Source organism: Coregonus lavaretus (genome assembly GCF_964263955.1).
Source record: "Coregonus lavaretus genome assembly, chromosome: 5".
NCBI classification, from domain to species: Eukaryota; Metazoa; Chordata; class Actinopteri; order Salmoniformes; family Salmonidae; genus Coregonus; species Coregonus lavaretus.
In genome coordinates this window covers 54,203,085-54,222,214 of record NC_139992.1, presented here as the reverse complement: position 1 = coordinate 54,222,214, position 19,130 = coordinate 54,203,085, and the positions used below count along the sequence as shown (strand labels likewise).

Sequence of the window (19,130 nt, the reverse complement as noted above, 5' to 3'; positions counted from 1 at the left end):
CTATGGTCCCAGCTGCCTTGAGATCATTGACAAGGTTATCCCGTGTAGTTCTGGGCTGATTCCTCACCGTTCTCATGATCATTGCAACTCCACGAGGTGAGATCTTGCATGGAGCCCCAAGCCGAGGGAGATTGACAGTTATTTTGTGTTTCTTCCATTTGCGAATAATCGCACCAACTATTGTCACCTTCTCACCAAGCTGCTTGGCGATGGTCTTGTAGCCCATTCCAGCCTTGTGTAGGTCTACAATCTTGTCCCTGACATCCTTGGAGAGCTCTTTGGTCTTGGCCACGGTGGAGAGTTTGGAATCTGATTGATTGATTGCTTCTGTGGACAGGTGTCTTTTATACAGGTAACAAACTGAGATTAGGAGCACTCCCTTAAAGAGTGTGCTCCTAATCTCAGCTCGTTACCTGTATAAAAGACACCTGGGAGCCAGAAATCTTTCTGATTGAGAGGGGTCAAATACTTATTTCCCTCATTAAAATGCAAATCAATTTATAACATTTTTGACATGCGTTTTTCTGGATTTTGTTGTTGTTAGTCTGTCTCTCACTGTTCAAATAAACCTACCATTAACATTATAGACTGATCATTTCTTTGTCAGTGGGCAAACGTACAAAATCAGCAGGGGATCAAATACTTTTTTCCCTCACTGTGTATATATACAGTGGGGAAAAAAAGTATTTAGTCAGCCACCAATTGTGCAAGTTCTCCCACTTAAAAAGATGAGAGAGGCCTGTAATTTTCATCATAGGTACACGTCAACTATGACAGACAAATTGAGAAAAAAAAATCCAGAAAATCCCATTGTAGGATTTTTAATGAATTTATTTGCAAATTATGGTGGAAAATAAGTATTTGGTCACCTACAAACAAGCAAGATTTCTGGCTCTCACAGACCTGTAACTTCTTCTTTAAGAGGCTCCTCTGTCCTCCACTCGTTACCTGTATTAATGGCACCTGTTTGAACTTGTTATCAGTATAAAAGACACCTGTCCACAACCTCAAACAGTCACACTCCAAACTTCACAATGGCCAAGACCAAAGAGCTGTCAAAGGACACCAAAAACAAAATTGTAGACCTGCACCAGGCTGGGAAGAATGAATCTGCAATAGGTAAGCAGCTTGGTTTGAAGAAATCAACTGTGGGAGCAATTATTAGGAAATGGAAGACATACAAGACCACTGATAATCTCCCTCGATCTGGGGCTCCACGCAAGATCTCACCCCGTGGGGTCAAAATGATCACAAGAACGGTGAGCAAAAATCCCAGAACCACAAGGGGGGACCTAGTGAATGACCTGCAGAGAGCTGGGACAAAAGTAACAAAGCCAACCATCAGTAACACACTACGCCGCCAGGGACTCAAATCCTGCAGTGCGAGACGTGTCCCCCTGCTTAAGCCAGTACATGTCCAGGCCCGTCTGAAGTGCATTTGGATGATCCAGAAGAGGATTGGGAGAATGTCATATGGTCAGATGAAACCAAAATAGAACTTTTTGGTAAAAACTCAACTCGTCATGTTTGGAGGACAAAGAATGCTGAGTTGCATCCAAAGAACACCATACCTACTGTGAAGCATGGGGTTGGAAACATCATGCTTTGGGGCTGTTTTTCTGCAAAGGGACCAGGACGACTGATCCGTGTAAAGGAAAGAATGAATGGGGCCATGTATCGTGAGATTTTGAGTGAAACCCTCCTTCCATCAGCAAGGGCATTGAAGATGAAACGTGGCTGGGTCTTTCAGCATGACAATGATCCCAAACACACCGCCCGGGCAACGAAGGAGTGACTTCGTAAGAAGCATTTCAAGGTCCTGGAGTGGCCTAGCCAGTCTCCAGATCTCAACCCCATAGAAAATCTTTGGAGGGAGTTGAAAGTCTGTGTTGCCCAGCGACAGCCCCAAAACATCACTGCTCTAGAGGAGATCTGCATGGAGGAATGGGCCAAAATACCAGCAACAGTGTGTGAAAACCTTGTGAAGACTTACAGAAAACGTTTGACCTGTGTCATTGCCAACAAAGGGTATATAACAAAGTATTGAGAAACTTTTGTTATTGGCCAAATACTTATTTTCCACCATCATATGCCAATAAATTCATAAAAAATCCTACAATGTGATTTTCTGGATTTTTTTTCCTCATTTTGTCTGTCATAGTTGACGTGTACCTATGATGAAAATTACAGGCCTCTCTCATCTTTTTAAGTGGGAGAACTTGCACAATTGGTGGCTGACTAAATACTTTTTTCCCCACTGTATATATATATCTATATTAGCGAAAAAATTATATATGGGGGATTGGAAGTGATGCAGACAATTACATTGATGGAAGTTAAAATCTATCTGCAATATTAAAGCTGATCTACCCCCTAACAGAATGTTAAACCATCAGAATGTCTTAGGATGAGTTGTAATAAGTTTAACACTTAAATAGTTAGGATGACTTGCATGTAAGCAAACAATGGAAAAGAGGAGGGGTGCTCACCAACCAAGGCAGAAGTGTTCAAGAACAAGGCTCTACCAATGAAAAACATTTGAATTGACTATAGCTCAAGGCACTCTACTACTATGTTAATACCCATTTATTCTGTGCTGCAATGTAAAGTGCTACCCAAACTTTGCTACATTAATGAACAGCTGAACAGAAAAATAAAAACTGCTGTTTTATCAACACATGCTATGAAAAAGAAAATATAATCTGTATTCATGTCTATTTGTTTGTCCATTTTTGTCCAGATCGAAAACAGATCCTATAACAGGAGCGGTGAACTCCAAATACCACCAGCTTTAGTAAGTCTTCTACTCCCATTGATTTGTTGATGGGTTAACATTGCATAATCGGGTTGTTTATTTTCTTTTGTCTTGCTATTTACAGTTGAAGTCGTAAGTTTATATACAATTTAGCCAAATGCATTTCAACTCAGTTTTTCACAATTCCTGACTTTAATCCTACTAAAAATGTCCTGTCTTAGGTCAGTTAGGATCACCACTTTATTTTAAGAATGTGAAATGTCAGAATATAGTAAAGAGAATGATTTATTTCAGATTTTATTTCTTTCATCACATTCCCAGTGGGTCAGAAGTTTACATACACTCAATTAGTATTTGGTAGCATTGCCTTTAAATTGTTTAACTTGGATCAAACGTTTCGGATAGCCTTCCACAAGCTTCCCACAATAAGTTGGGTGAATTTTGGCCCATTCCTCATGACAGAGCTGGTGTAACTGAGTCAGGTTTGTAGGCCTCCTTGCTCGCACATGCTTTTTCAGTTCTGCCCACACATTTTCTATAGGATTGAGGTCAGGGCTTTGTGATGGCCACTCCAATACCTTGACTTTTTTGTCCTTAAGCCATTTTGCCACAACTTTGGAAGTATGCTTGGGGTCATTGTCCATTTGGAAGACCCATTTGCAACCAAGCTTTAACTTCCTGGCTGATGTCTTGAGATATTGCTTCAATATATCCACATAATTTTCCTTCCTCATGATGCCATCTATTTTGTGAAGTGCACCAGTCCCTCCTGCAGCAAAGCACCCCCACAGCATGATGCTGCCAACCCCGTGCTTCACGGTTGGGATGGTGTTCTTCGGCTTGCAAGCCACCCCGTTTTTCCTCCAAACATAACGATGGTCATTATGGCCAAACAGTTCTATTTTTGTTTCATCAGACCAGACGACATTTCTCCAAAAAGTATGATCTTTGTCCCCATGTGCAGTTGCAAACCGTAGTCTGGCTTTTTTCTGGCAGTTTTGGAGCAGTGGCTTCTTGCTGATCGGCCTTTCAGGTTATGTCGATATAGGACTCGTTTTACTGTGGATATAGAGACTTTTGTACCTGTTTCCTCCAGCATCTTCAAAAGGTCCTTTGCTGTTGTTCTGGGATTGATTTGCACTTTTTGCACCAAAGTACGTTCATCTCTAGGAGACAGAACGCGTCTCCTTCCTGAGCGGTATGACGGCTGCGTGGTCCCATGGTGTTTATACTTGCGTACTATTGTTTGTACAGATCAACGTGGTACCTTCAGGCGTTTGGAAATTGCTCCCAAGGATGAACCAGACTTGTGGAGATCTACAATGTATTTTCTGAGGTCTTGGCTGATTTCTTTTGATTCTCCCATGATGTCAAGCAAAGAGGCACTGAGTTTGAAGGTAGGCCTTGAAATACATCCACAGGTACACCTCCAATTGACTCAAATGATGTCAATTTGCCTATCAGAAGCTTCTAAAGCCATTACATAATTTTCTGGAATTTTCCAAGCTGTTTAAAGGCACCGTCAACTTAGTGTATGTAAACTTCTGACCCACTGGAATTGTGATACAGTGAATTATAAGTGAAATAATCTGTCTGTAAACTATTGTTTGAAAAATTACTTGTGTCATGCACAAAGTAGATGTCCTAACCGACTTGCCAAAACTATAGTTTGTTAACGAGAAATTTGTGGAGTGGTTGAAAAACAAGTTTTAATGACTCCAACCTATGTGTATGTAAACTTCCGACTTCAACTGTATCTAAAAACAATACCAATCTCTTACAGTGAGGGAAAAAAGTATTTGATCCCCTGCTGATTTTGTACGTTTGCCCACTGACAGAGAAATGATCAGTCTATAATTTTAATGGTAGGTTTATTTGATCAGTGAGAGACAGAATAACAACAAGAAAATCCAGAAAAATACATGTCAAAAATGTTATAAATTGATTTGCATTTTAATGAGGGAAATAAGTATTTGACCCCCACTCAATCAGAAAGATTTCTGGCTCCCAGGTGTCTTTTATACAGGTAATGAGCTGAGATTAGGAGCACACTCTTAAAGGGAGTGCTCCTAATCTCAGCTTGTTACCTGTATAAAAGACACCTGTCCACAGAAGCAATCAATCAATCAGATTCCAAACTCTCCACCATGGCCAAGACCAAAGAGCTCTCCAAGGATGTCAGGGACAAGATTGTAGACCTACACAAGGCTGGAATGGGCTACATGACCATCGCCAAGCAGCTTGGTGAGAAGGTGACAACAGTTGGTGTGATTATTCGCAAATGGAAGAAACACAAAAGAACTGTCAATCTCCCTCTGCCTGGGGCTCCATGCAAGATCTCACCTCGTGGAGTTGCAATGATCATGAGAATGGTGAGGAATCAGCCCAGAACTACACGGGAGGATCTTGTCAATGATCTCAAGGCAGCTGGGACCATAGTCACCAAGAAAACACACTACGTAACACACTACGCCGTGAAGGACTGAAATCATGCAGCGCCCGCAAGGTCCCCATGCTCAAGAAAGCACATATACAGGGCCGTCTGAAGTTTGCCAATGAACATCTGAATGATTCAGAGGAGAACTGGGTGAAAGTGTTGTGGTCAGATGAGACCAAAATGGAGCTCTTTGGCATCAACTCAACTCGCCGTGTTTGGAGGAGGAGGAATGCTGCCTATGACCCCAAGAACACTATCCCCACCGTCAAACATGGAGGTGGAAACATTATGCTTTGGGGGTGTTTTTCTGCTAAGGGGACAGGACAACTTCACCGCATCAAAAGGACGATGGACGGGGCCATGTACCGTCAAATCTTGGGTGAGAACCCAACATTTTTGACATTTGTTTTTCTGGATTATTTTGTTGTTATTCTGTCTCTCACTGTTCAAATAAACCTACCATTAAAATTATAGACTGATCATGTCTTTGTCTGTGGGCAAACGTACAAAATCAGCAGGGGATCAAATACTTTTTCCCTCACTGTATGAGGGATGAAGATTTCAAAACTTAAAAGCTGTGAAATAGGTTTTTTGACATTACATAAACTGATTGGAGTTCTGCCCAGGTTCCCAGGCTCCAGCTCTGATTATCAAACGAAGAGAGAAATTAATTTCTATCAGGGTCTATCTGGGTGCCAGGGGACTTTCATACAGATCTAGCTGGGATGGTGCTGTAGGGCTGCAGTGCGGTCGGATACATATGCATGCACGAGCGCACACAAACATCCCAGCATTAGCATACAGACACATTGCACAAAGACAAACTATGCATACGTGCAAGCTCGCGAACACACACACACACACACACTCATGCACACTCAATCACAGTCCTTAGATGATCCCACTAATTATGGAATCTGTGTGTGCGGTTTTATAAAACAGATTATTTCATCAGAACTAATGCAAAAGTAGCATGGCCCACTTACAACCCACACTGCAGTGATGGGTCTAATAAGGATCTGCATTTGTGTGTTCCTTACTAAACTAGTGTGTGTTTATGCCTGTTTTTGTGTGTATGTGTGTCTGTGTGTCTGCACGCGTGTGTGTACATGCCTGTATGTCTGCGTGTGCGTGTATGTGTGTGTGTTGTGTGCCTGTGTGTGTTCTTTTTTCCTCAGTGATCTCCTGGGGCTGGTCACCTATCTAGACTGGGTGATGATCGTAGTGACCATCTGCTCCTGTATCTCCATGATGTTTGAGTCTCCTTTCACAAGGGTCATGCACGTACCCACACTACAGGTAACTGATGTACTGTAGCTGCCATCCATGTCCACCACACACACACACACACACACACACACGCATACAGCATACTTTGTAGACCACTGGTAACCAACCTTTTCTGAGTCAAGATCACTTTCGCAGTGAAAAAGCAAGCTGAGATCTACCGCTCAGATTTTTTTTTACCTAATAAAAACAGTTCTGTAGGAATGAGGTTGGTGCAGTAGGCCTAATACATTATCACACAGCATACTGGCTATATGCCTGGCCTGCCAATGTTGTTCTTCTCAGACCATATTATATTTCAAAAATCCAGCTTTGATAACAAAATAGATCAGTTGGTGTAGCACTTGCGAGGCACAGCTTTTTTATTTTACTGGACTGATGGTACCTGCATCTGATGGTCATGGTGTTTTCAAGACAACTGGGAACTCTGGGAGAAAAAAACGACGTCAGTGATCTACAGGTCCGAAAGTCGGAGCCCTATGAAGATGCCAGAGTTTCCGACTTGGAAGTTGGATGACCGTTCAAAACAATTTTTCCCAGTCGGATCTAGTATTTTTTCTGAGTTCCCAGTTGTCTTGAACGCACTGAAGTCGGAAATCGGACATTTCCGAGTTCCTAGTTGTTTTGAACATAGCATTAGTCTCAGCGGAGGGAGGGAGAGAGCAGCAGAGGGTCCGCCTCTCACGGTCCCTGCTCTCGCCTTCCTTTCTTCCGGTGAGACTGACCAGAAAAACAGTCTTCCACCTGCGAAACTCGAGTCGCACCACATCTGCCTCATGCACAAATTCATGTTGTTCCTATGACCAGATAAAGTGAAATATTCCTTGATATTAAAATAGACATGACGAGCTGCTAATAATAATAAAAATTATGGACTATTGATACACTTGGCTACTCATTCATTGCAGCTGCAGTGTGATTGGAAGTAGGGAAAAGCGCGTTTTATGTTTTGTAATAGTGTTGAGTAAAAACATTGTTGACAGTGCTGAATAAACTTAGACATGAACTCACTCATAAAAACAGCAGATCTTTGCTGTATTCTTTGACAGTCTCTCTCTGGTCATGGTTTTAAAAGTTATGAAATCTCACGTAGGCTCACTTTGCTGTGGCCAGGGTCGTGGAAGCTGTAGGCACGGTGATATGAGCTATCCGATTGACCAGTGCAGTAGGCACACTCGATTTAGCCACAGATCTCCCTGTCCGCCAGGTAGGTGGAGTTTGTCTTTTCAGAAATTAAATGGTTCAAAATGGGGACACTTTGCCTACCTGGTGCACAGGGCTTCTGAATCAAGTGCACCTACCGCCAAGCCAAAAATGGAGCACAAGCCTTTATCTTAGGCTTTTCTACAGAAATGTTTGGTGATCGACTAAGAATGCCTTGAAGATCGACCGGTTGGTGACCACTGGCTAGATGAAAAACATAGGGATGCACAGAAAGACGAACAGATAGATGGATGAGTGGGTTGGAGGAAGGATGGAGGGATGGATTAACCTTTTCACACGTACCAACAAACGGGTGTGATCATTCGACAGTGGTCCCTGCAGCGTACGCTCAAACCAGTGTGATTGGAACGCTTATTTAGAAGGTCCAGTTTCGATTGACGCAACAGTCAGGATTTGAGCTGGCCACACTGTTTTTTCACAGAAACATTTAGCACAAACACAGTCCTTACAAAGTTATGTCCTGAATGTGGCCAGTTTATTTTTGGATGCAATGTTCAGACATTCACAGAAGTAGCGACAGCATAACACAATCCTCCAAACCGGAAAGTGTAGGCTACATTTGTCCTAGCGCCAACTGAGGAAAGACTGAAGTAACACAAGCATATTTAGATAACTCTCCGCTGACAGAAACCACAATATGAATTAGCTAATAGCAATGACTGTTTATAATTCATCACATCATGGTTGAGCTCACCATTGAGCTAAATAATTGAGTAAAACACTTCCTAGAAATCGAAAGTAATCCGACGATGGGTAGTTTGTGCACGCCGCAATGTTTTTTTCTTCCGTCAACCAAAGATAATAAGAGACAAGATGAGTTTCGTCTGTTTGCAGTATGCATGTTGAAGGGGGTGTGTCGTCGACGATCATTCACTTCCCTTCATTCACTTCCAGAAGTTTACTCGAAAGATGAGTGAACAATTCTTTCACCTCAATATAACATCTTAGCTCTGACAGACGTTTGCGTGACACCCAGAATTCATTGTATAATGTCAACAAACATGGCGCCACACTTAGCTGGCAAATAGCTAAGCATTAGCTGATTATAATCAGTACAACCTTCAAAAGAATTATTTTACACACATCATAGGTGTCCATTACAATCTATGCAATAATCAGAATACATTATTTGTCACCAGTACTTGAAAACATGTGAATAAAACTGTAAATACATTATGGTCTATGCATACATATACAGTGGGGAGAACAAGTATTTGATACACTGCCGATTTTGCAGGTTATCCTACTTACAAAGCATGTAGAGGTCTGTAGTTTTTATCATAGGTACACTTCAACTGTGAGAGACGGAATCTAAAACAAAAATCCAGAAAATCACATTGTATGATTTTTAAGTAATTAATTTGCATTTTATTGCATGACATAAGTATTTGATCACCTACCAACCAGTAAGAATTCCGGCTCTCACAGACCTGTTAGTTTTTCTTTAAGAAGCCCTCCTGTTCTCCACTCATTACCTGTATTAACTGCACCTGTTTGAACTCATTACCTGTATAAAAGACACCTGTCCACACACTCAATCAAACAGACTCCAACCTCTCCACAATGGCCAAGACCAAAGAGCTGTGTAAGGACATCAGGGATAAAATTGTAGACCTGCACAAGGTTGGGATGGGCTACAGGACAATAGGCAAGCAGCTTGGTGAGAAGGCAACAACTGTTGGTGCAATTATTAGAAAATGGAAGAAGTTCAAGATGACGGTCAATCACCCTCGGTCTGGGGCTCCATGCAAGATCTCACCTCGTGGGGCATCAATGATCATGAGGAAGGTGAGGGATCAGCCCAGATCTACACGGCAGGACCTGGTCAATGACCTGAAGAGAGCTGGGACCACAGTCTCAAAGAAAACCATTAGTAACACACTACGCCGTCATGGATTAAAATCCTGCAGCGCACGCAAGGTCCCCCTGCTTAAGCCAGTGCATGTCCAGGCCCGTCTGAAGTTTGCCAATGACCATCTGGATGATCCAGAGGAGGAATGGGAGAAGGTCATGTGGTCTGATGAGACAAAAATAGAGCTTTTTGGTCTAAACTCCACTCGCCGTGTTTGGAGGAAGAAGAAGGATGAGTACAACCCCAAGAACACCATCCCAACTGTGAAGCATGGAGGTGGAAACATAATTATTTGGGGATGCTTTTCTGCAAAGGGGACAGGACGACTGCACCGTATTGAGGGGAGGATGGATGGGGCCATGTATCGCGAGATCTTGGCCAACAACCTCCTTCCCTCAGTAAGAGCATTGAAGATGGGTCGTGGCTGGGTCTTCCAGCATGACAACGACCCAAAACACACAGCCAGGGCAACTAAGGAGTGGCTCCGTAAGAAGCATCTCAAGGTCCTGGAGTGGCCTAGCCAGTCTCCAGACCTGAACCCAATAGAAAATCTTTGGAGGGAGCTGAAAGTCTGTATTGCCCAGCGACAGCCCCGAAACCTGAAGGATCTGGAGAAGGTCTGTATGGAGGAGTGGGCCAAAATCCCTGCTGCAGTGTGTGCAAACCTGGTCAAGACCTACAGGATACGTATGATCTCTGTAATTGCAAACAAAGGTTTCTGTACCAAATATTAAGTTCTGCTTTTCTGATGTATCAAATACTTATGTCATGCAATAAAATGCAAATGAATAACTTAAAAATCATACAATGTGATTTTCTGGATTTTTGTTTTAGATTCCGTCTCTCACAGTTGAAGTGTACCTATGATAAAAATTACAGACCTCTACATTCTTTGTAAGTAGGAAAACCTGCAAAATCGGCAGTGTATCAAATACTTGTTCTCCCCACTGTATACAGTACCAGTCAAAAGTTTGGACAAACATACTCAATCAAGGGTTTTTCTTTATTTTTACTATTCTCTACATTATAGAATCATAGTGAAGACATCAACTATGTAGTAACCAAAAAAGTGTTAAACAAATCAAAATATATTTTATATTTGAAATTCTTCAAATAGCAACCCTTTGTCTTTATGACAGCTTTGCACACTCTTGGCATTCTCTCAACCAGCTTCACCTGGAATGCTTTTCCAACAGTCTTGAAGGAGTTCCCAGATATGCTGAGCACTTGTTGGCTGCTTTTCCTACACTCAGCCGTCCGACTCATCCCAAACCATCTCAATTGGGTTGAGGTCGGGAGATTGTGGAGGCCAGGTCATCTGATGCAGCACTCCATCACTCTCTTTCTTGGTAAAATAGCCCTTACACAGCCTGGAGGTGTGTTGGGTCATTGTCCTGTTGAAAAACAAATGATAGTCCCACTAAGCCCAAACCAGATGGGATGGCATATCGCTGCAGAATGCTGTGGTAGCCATGCTGGTTAAGTGTGCCTTAAATTCTAAATGAATCACAGATAGTGTCACCAGCAAAGCACACCATAACACCTCCTCCTCCATGCTTTACGGTGGGAACTACACATGTGGAGATCATCCGTTCACCCACACCACGTCTCACAAAGACACGGCGGTTGGAACCAAAAATCTCAAATATGGACTCCAGACCAAAGGACAAATTTCCACCGGTCTAATGTCCATTGCTCGTGTTTCTTGTCCCAAGCAGGTGTCTTCTTCTTATTGGTGTCCTTTAGTAGTGGTTTCTTTGCAGCAATTCGACCTTGAAGGCCTGATTCACACAGTTCCCTCTGAACAGTTGATGTTGAGATGTGTCTGTGACTTGAACTCTGTAAAGCATTTATTTGGGCTGCAATTTCTGAGGCTGGTAACTCTAATGAACTTATCCTCTGCAGAAGAGGTAACTATGTGTCTTCCATTCCTGTGGCGGTCCTCATGAGAGCCAGTTTCATCATAGCGCTTGATGGTTTTTGCGACTGCACTTGAAGAAACTTTCAAAGTTCTTGAAATGTTCGCTATTGAATGACCTTCATGTCTTAAAAGTAATGATGGGCTGTCGTTTCTCTTTGCTTATTTGAGCTGTACTTGCCATAATATGGACTTGGTCTTTTACAAAATAGGGCTATCTTCTGTATACCCCCCCATCCCCCTACCTAGTCACAACACAACTGATTGGCTCAAACACATTAAGAAGGAAATAAATTCCTCAAATACACTTTTAAGTAGGCACACCTTTTAATTTAAATGCATTCCAGGTGACTACCTCATGAAGCTGGTTGAGAGAATGTCAAGAGTGTGCAAAGCTGTCATCAAGGCAAAGGGTGACTATTTGAAGAATCTCAAATATAAGCTATATTTTGATTTGTTTAACACTTTTTTGGTTACTACATGATTCCATATGTGTTATTTCATAGTTTTGATGTCTTCACTATTATTCTGCAATGTAAAAAATAGTTTAAAAAAAGAAAATCCCTTGAATGAGTAGGTGTTCTAAAACTTTTGACTGGTAGTGTACATACAGTGGGGAGAACAAGTATTTGATACACTGCCGATTTTGCAGGTTTTCCTACTTACAAAGCATGTAGAGGTCTGTAATTTTTATCATAGGTACACAAAAACTGTGAGAGACGGAATCTAAAACAAAAATCCAGAAAATCACATTGTATGATTTTTTAGTAATTAATTTGCATTTTATTGCATGACATAAGTATTTGATACATCAGAAAAGCAGAACTTAATATTTGGTACAGAAACCTTTGTTTGCAATTACAGAGATCATACGTTTCCTGTAGGTCTTGACCAGGTTTGCACACACTGCAGCAGGGATTTTGGCCCACTCCTCCATACAGACCTTCTCCAGATCCTTCAGGTTTTGGGGCTGTCGCTGGGCAATACGGACTTTCAGCTCCCTCCAAAGATGTTCTATTGGGTTCAGGTCTGGAGACTGGCTAGGCCACTCCAGGACCTTGAGATGCTTCTTACGGAGCCACTCCTTAGTTGCCCTGGCTGTGTGTTTCAGGTCGTTGTCATGCTGGAAGACCCAGCCACGACCCATCTTCAATGCTCTTACTGAGGGAAGGAGGTTGTTGGCCAAGATCTCGTGATACATGGCCCCATCCATCCTCCCCTCAATACGGTGCAGTCGTCCTGTCCCCTTTGCAGAAAAGCATCCCCAAAGAATGATGTTTCCACCTCCATGCTTCATGGTTGGGATGGTGTTCTTGTGGTCGTACTCATCCTTCTTCTTTCTCCAAACACGGCAAGTGGAGTTTAGACCAAAAAGCTCTATTTCTGTCTCATCAGACCACATGACCTTCTCCCATTCCTCCTCTGGATCATCCAGATGGTCATTGGCAAACTTCAGACAGGACATGCGCTGGCTTGAGCAGGGGGACCTTGCGTGCACTGCAGGATTTTAATCCATGACGGCGTAGTGTGTTACTAATGGTTTTCTTTGAGACTGTGGTCCCAGCTCTCTTCAGGTCATTGACCAGGTCCTGCCGTGTAGTTCTGGGCTGATCCCTTACCTTCCTCATGATCATTGATGCCCCACAAGGTGAGATCTTGCATGGAGCCCTAGACCGAGGGTGATTGACCGTCATCTTGAACTTCTTCCATTTTCTAATAATTGCGCCAACAGTTATTGCCTTCTCACCAAGCTGCTTGCCTATTGTCCTGTAGCCCATCCCAGCCTTGTGCAGGTCTACAATTTTATCCCTGATGTCCTTACACAGCTCTCTGGTCTTGGCCATTGTGGAGAGGTTGGAGTCTGTTTGATTGAGTGTGTGGACAGGTCTTTTATACAGGTAACGAGTTCAAACAGGTGCAGTTAATACAGGTAATGAGAGGAGAACAGGAGGGCTTCTTAAAGAAAAACTAACAGGTCTGTGAGTGCCGGAATTCTTACTGGTTGGTAGGTGATCAATTACTTATGTCATGCAATAGAATGCAAATTAATTATTAAAAACTCATACAATGTGATTTTCTGGATTTTTGTTTTTGGATTCCGTCTCTCACAGTTGAAGTGTACCTATGATAAAAATTACAGACCTCTACATGCTTTGTAAGTAGGAAAACCTGCAAAATCGGCAGTGTATCAAATACTTGTTCTCCCCACTGTATATATACTACAGTAGAAACGACAACACGATATACTGTGGCTTGCGAAAGTATTCACCCCCCTTGGCATTTTTCCTATTTTGTTGCCTTACAACCTGGAATTAAAATGGATTGTTTGGGGGTTTGTATCATTTGATTTACACAACATGCCTACCACTTTGAAGATGCAAAATAGTTTTTGGGGGTGAAACAAACAAGAAATAAGAAAACAGAAAACTTGAGCGTGCATGCAGTGCCTTCCTAAAGTATTCATCCTCCTTGGCGGTTTTCCTATTTTGTTGTATTACAACCTGTAATTTAAATATATTTCTATTTGGATTTCATGTAAAGGACATACAGAAAATAGTCCAAATTGGTGAAGTGGAATTAACAAAATTACTTGTTTGGTGTTCACTAAAAGGCATTTGGGAGACTCCCCAAACATATGGAAGAAGGTACTCTGGTCAGATGAGACTAAAATTGAGGTTTTTGGCCATCAAGGAAAACACTATTTCTGGCGCAAACCCAACACCTCTCATCACCCCGAGAACACCATCCCCACAGTGAAGCATGATGCTGCCACCACCATGCTGTGGGGATGTTTATCATCGACAGGGACTGGGAAACTGGTCAGAATTGAAGGAATGATGGATGGCGCTAAATACAGGGAAATTCTTGACGGAAACCTGTTTCAGTCTTCCAGAGATTTGAGACTGGGACGGAGGTTCACCTTCCAGCAGGACAATGACCCTAAGCATACTGCTAACGCAACACTCAAGTGGTTTAAGGGGAAACATTTAAATGTCTTTGAATGGCCTAGTCAAAGCCCAGACCTCAATCCAATTGAGAATATGTGGTATGACTTAAAGGTTGCTGTACACCAGCGGAACCCATCCAACTTGAAGGAGCTGGAGCAGTTTTGTCTTGAAGAATAGGCAAAAATCCTAGTGGCTAGATGTGCCAAGCTTATAGAGACATACCCCAAGAGACTTGCAGCTGTAATTGCTGCAAAGGGTGGCTCTACAAAATATTGACTTTGGGGGGTGAATAGTTATGCACGCTCAAGTTTTCAGTTTTTTTTGTCTTATTTCTTGTTTGTTCCACAAAAAAATATATATTTTGCATCTTCAAAGTGGTAGGCATGTTGTGTAAATCAAATGATACAAACCCCCAAAAAATCAATATTAATTCCAGGTTGTAAGGCAACAAAATAGGAAAAATGCTAGTTATTTTTTTCATTTCACTTCACCAATTTGGACTATTTTGTGTATGTCCATTACATGAAATCCAAATAAAAATCCATTTAAATTACAGGTTGTAATGCAACAAAATAGGAAAAATGCCAAGGGGGATGAATACTTTTGCAAGGCACTTTACAGAAAATAAGGCACTTACTTTGATAGGAACGCACATATGTCCAAAGTTATTATTTGTATGGAAAACAACAATGAAGGCACTGCGAGCGCCAGCCAGAAAATGTGCCAGTTCGTGCAAAACTTTGTAAATGTCTGCATACTTGATCTGCGGAAACACTAGGGAAGTGCTTGGACTCTCCTCGAAGAGAGAAGTTTGTCCAGCTCAGTAAAGCCTCAAACATAAATTGTCCGCTACACTGAAATGGGCTACTTTTATGTGAATTAATGAGGAGGCGGAACACACCTCAATTCAAACTGTTGTTAGAAAATAAAACGTGTTAGAAAATAATTTGAAATTGACAAGTTGAAACATAGCCTATACATAATTAGCAGGCAGTGTGTGTTAACTGTCCTATTGCGTAACAATCACATTTTGGAACAGTGAGTGCATTCTGACATCACGTGCATAAAACAACTCACGCTGGGGCGACCGTTAGAGATATTTGGAACTCACATGTGAAAAGGATAATGGACATATTGCTTTTGATGTTTTTAATTGTGCAGATAATCATGTACTGTATGTATTTATGTATATAACTCTTTTGTACACTGAACAAAAATATAAACACAGCTAGGGCTGTGGTGGTCATGACCTTTTGTCAACCGGTGATTGTCAAGCAAATAACACGGTAATTGACTGTTAATTAACATAAACACATTTAGCATCTCCTGGCTTCCACGCATAGCCTACAAGCCACTGATACAGACCTTTGGAACATCTACATTTTAGAAAGTCTAATAAATCCATGTAATATAGCCTAAACCATCACAATAAATCCATTATTTATTTTAGACAGGTCTAAAGAAACATGATATGAATAAAATGTAGTCTATTTCAGAATAACAGAATAGCATACTCTGAGGTGTCCTTATGTTAGGCCCTGATCTGGCTATGCCATGTGGCTGTGGGCTACACTAGTTAATTTAGCAGACAAGATTTGCTTAGAATTTCGTGGCATTATTTTATATTATTTTATAGTATCAAGAATACAATTTTACATAGAAAGGATATTGTCTCCAAACGATTTGAGGGATTGCGCACATGTGGCTATTCTGTGTTGAGCTGTTAACAAAGAAACAGGTACTACTATATGCTTAATTTAGAGTTATTTCTGTAACTTTAGTTGTGATACAAATGTTGAGCTATATGTTTAGATTTTTAATACATTCAAAGGCTGTATGATGCAACTCTAATGATGATTTGAAAAAGTTGCATGAAAGGCATGAGCTCTGCTTTGTTTTTTGCGCAGGCTGTAGCTGTACACACTTCATCAGTCTCTCATTCACAATTTGACAAGCACTTGATAATGCCTCGAATTTCCCGGCTGCATCCCTTTTGTGTGGCCGTAATGCCCCCTAAATAAATCCATGCCTTTTGCGGCCAGTGGTCATTGTGCCTTTGGGCTGAATATAATAATTATAATTTCCTTGCCCTGGCTGACTGCAGAAGCACTCACATGGCTCTCCATCACGTGATCGGGTCTTTCTCACAGGCTACACGTGAAGTCAGACATTGGGGACGCAACTGCTCGTGTCCTTATTCAATTCTGAGACACATATTGAAGAAATTGGAAGAACAGTCCACATTTACTTTTCATCAGCCAACAAGATGAGTAGGCCTAACAAACAGCAAAAGCATTAGCCTATGTCAATCTACTATCCGCCATAGTACAAAAGTCGACCCATTCTTCTTTTCTTTTTTTTGTACTTTCACCCGCTTTTTCTCCCCAATTGGCAGTTACATTCTTGTCCCATCGCTGCAAATCCCCTACGGACTTGGGAGAGGCGAATGTCGAGAGCCATGCGTCCTCCGAAACACGACCCTGCCAAGCCACACTGCTTCTTGACACACTGCTCGCTTAACCCGGAAGCCAGCCGCACCAATGTGTCAGAGGAAACACCGTCCAGCTGGCGACCAAAGTCAGCTTGCAGGCGCCCGGCCCACCACAAGGAGTTGCTAGAGCGCGATGGGACAAGGAAATCCCGGCCGGCCAAACCCTTCCCTAACCCGGACGATGCTGGGCCAATTGTGCGCCGCCAGCCTGGGATCGAACCCGGGTCTGTAGTGACACGTCAAGCACTGCGTTGCAGTGCCTTAGACCGCTGCGCCACACGGAAGGCGACCTATTATATTCTGTGCGAGAAATAAATATTTCAAACATAGTCTGGGACAGTTGTGGGACGCGATAGATCCCAAATTAATACAACCACTAGCATCAAAAACCCTGTTTTAATCAATGAACCTAACACAACAGATGAGAACATTTAGCTTCAATTGTTGATAATTTATTAGGGTATTTCTTCACGTTAGCAGGTAAGTGACCACAAATGTGATTATGCATGTATTACTTTTATTACAAAGGTGCATTTTTCTGCTGAAAATTATCTTCCCCAAACTTGAAACTCATGCGCTGCGTATGTATGCCAGTTAGGCTCTACACCCGTTGTAAAGAGGATTAATGTGCTTCATTTTAAGAAGTTATTCAGCCACTTTAGTTGTGATACAAACCTTATCAAAACATATACACCTATGGGCTAGGCTACATGAGGTGTGTGACTATGATTTGAAAAAGTTGCGCTTTTCTTGCCTTAAGCTGGGCATCATTCACAAGTGATAATATATCATTCACAAATAATAGGCTAATATTGTCACCCATCACACTATTCTTGATTTAATATTGTCTTTACATATACTAAATAATATATGTGTGAAATTTGTTTTGATTTAGAATGGACAATTATCATCAGCCTGTTTGGAAACAGGGGCAGCGGAAAAAAAGACATGTCATCTATGTACTTACAGTAAATAGCAAATGGAGGACACTTTTCCCATGGTTCATTTTCATGCCAGCCAGGTAGGCTATACTCCTGTTGTAAAGAGAAGCAATGTGCATATTATTAGGAAAGTTGAGAAATATATATAGTAGGCCTAGCCAATAGAAAGCTGATGGGATCACCCTCTTTTTAATAGAGGCCATCACTCTGTTTTCTCACGCAATTGCATAGCCTATAGAGTGCATGGGCTCTCATGAAGTGTTTGATTAGATTTTCGATGTCAGAGTGATTAGAGGGACAATAGAGTACTGAGTACCAGGCAGTTAGCAAGTTTGGTAGGCTACTAATGACCATCAGCAGTATCAGAGCTTGGAGAAGCGTAATTACCGTGACTAAACGGTCACGTGGAATTTGACTGCCGTCATGACTCATGACCGCCGGTGTGGCGGTAATACGGTCACCGTAACAGCCCCATCCACGGCCCTACATTTTTTAAAAGGTATCTGTGACCAACAGGTGCATATCTGTATTCCCAGTCATGTGAAATCCATAGATTAGGGCCTAATGAATTCATTTCAATTGACTGATTTCCTTATATGAACTGTAACTCAGTAAAATCTTTGAAATTGTTGCATGGTGCGTTTATATTTTTGTTCAGTATACATACAACTTATTGTACAGAGTTACATTCTGTATTAATTTATTGTGCTGCTAACTTGGACCAGGCACAGAGATGATGGTTTACACTCTTTAAAAAAAAGGGTTCCAAAAGGGTTATTCGGTTGGGCCCATAGGAGAACCCTTTTTGGTTCATAGACCACTTTAGGGGTCCATGAACCTGCAACCAAAAAGTGTTCTTCAAATGGTTCTCTTATGGGGATTTTTTAATGTAGAGATGATGGGGACAAGGCTTCAACCTGAATACATAAAGGTTGAAATAATACATAAATAAAATATTTATTGGAGCTTAATATCTGGTGTGTTTCAGATAGGAGAGTATGTCTTTGTCATCTTCATGAGTATCGAGCTGAACCTGAAGATCATGGCGGACGGCCTGTTCTTCACTCCCACGGCCGTCATCAGAGACTTTGGAGGAGTCATGGACATCTTCATCTACCTCGTAAGTATTCAAAGAACTTTACATTGTATGTGGGAAACTCACCTCATCCACCACCAATATGTAGCACCCACCTGGGTGATGCCACAGCAGCCATTTTGCGCCAGAAAGCTCACTTTTTTTTTTTCAGGTATCACAATATGTAATTGCAACCAGTTTT

The 19,130-nt window shown here is 41.8% G+C and overlaps 1 protein-coding gene across 3 annotated transcripts in view; it reads left to right on the top strand.

Moving 5' to 3' along the window:
- The window catches only part of nalcn (sodium leak channel, non-selective), a gene marked incomplete at both ends in the record, with an annotated part of 312,014 nt that overhangs the window by 237,207 nt on the left and 55,677 nt on the right, over positions 1-19,130 (top strand). For all 3 annotated transcript variants that reach the window (XM_084160991.1, XM_084160990.1, XM_084160992.1), the window contains 3 exons: positions 2,741-2,794; positions 6,371-6,491; positions 18,842-18,973. In XM_084160991.1, coding sequence (XP_084017117.1) covers positions 2,741-2,794; positions 6,371-6,491; positions 18,842-18,973 — 307 coding nt within the window. The remainder of the gene's footprint in view (positions 1-2,740; positions 2,795-6,370; positions 6,492-18,841; positions 18,974-19,130) is intronic.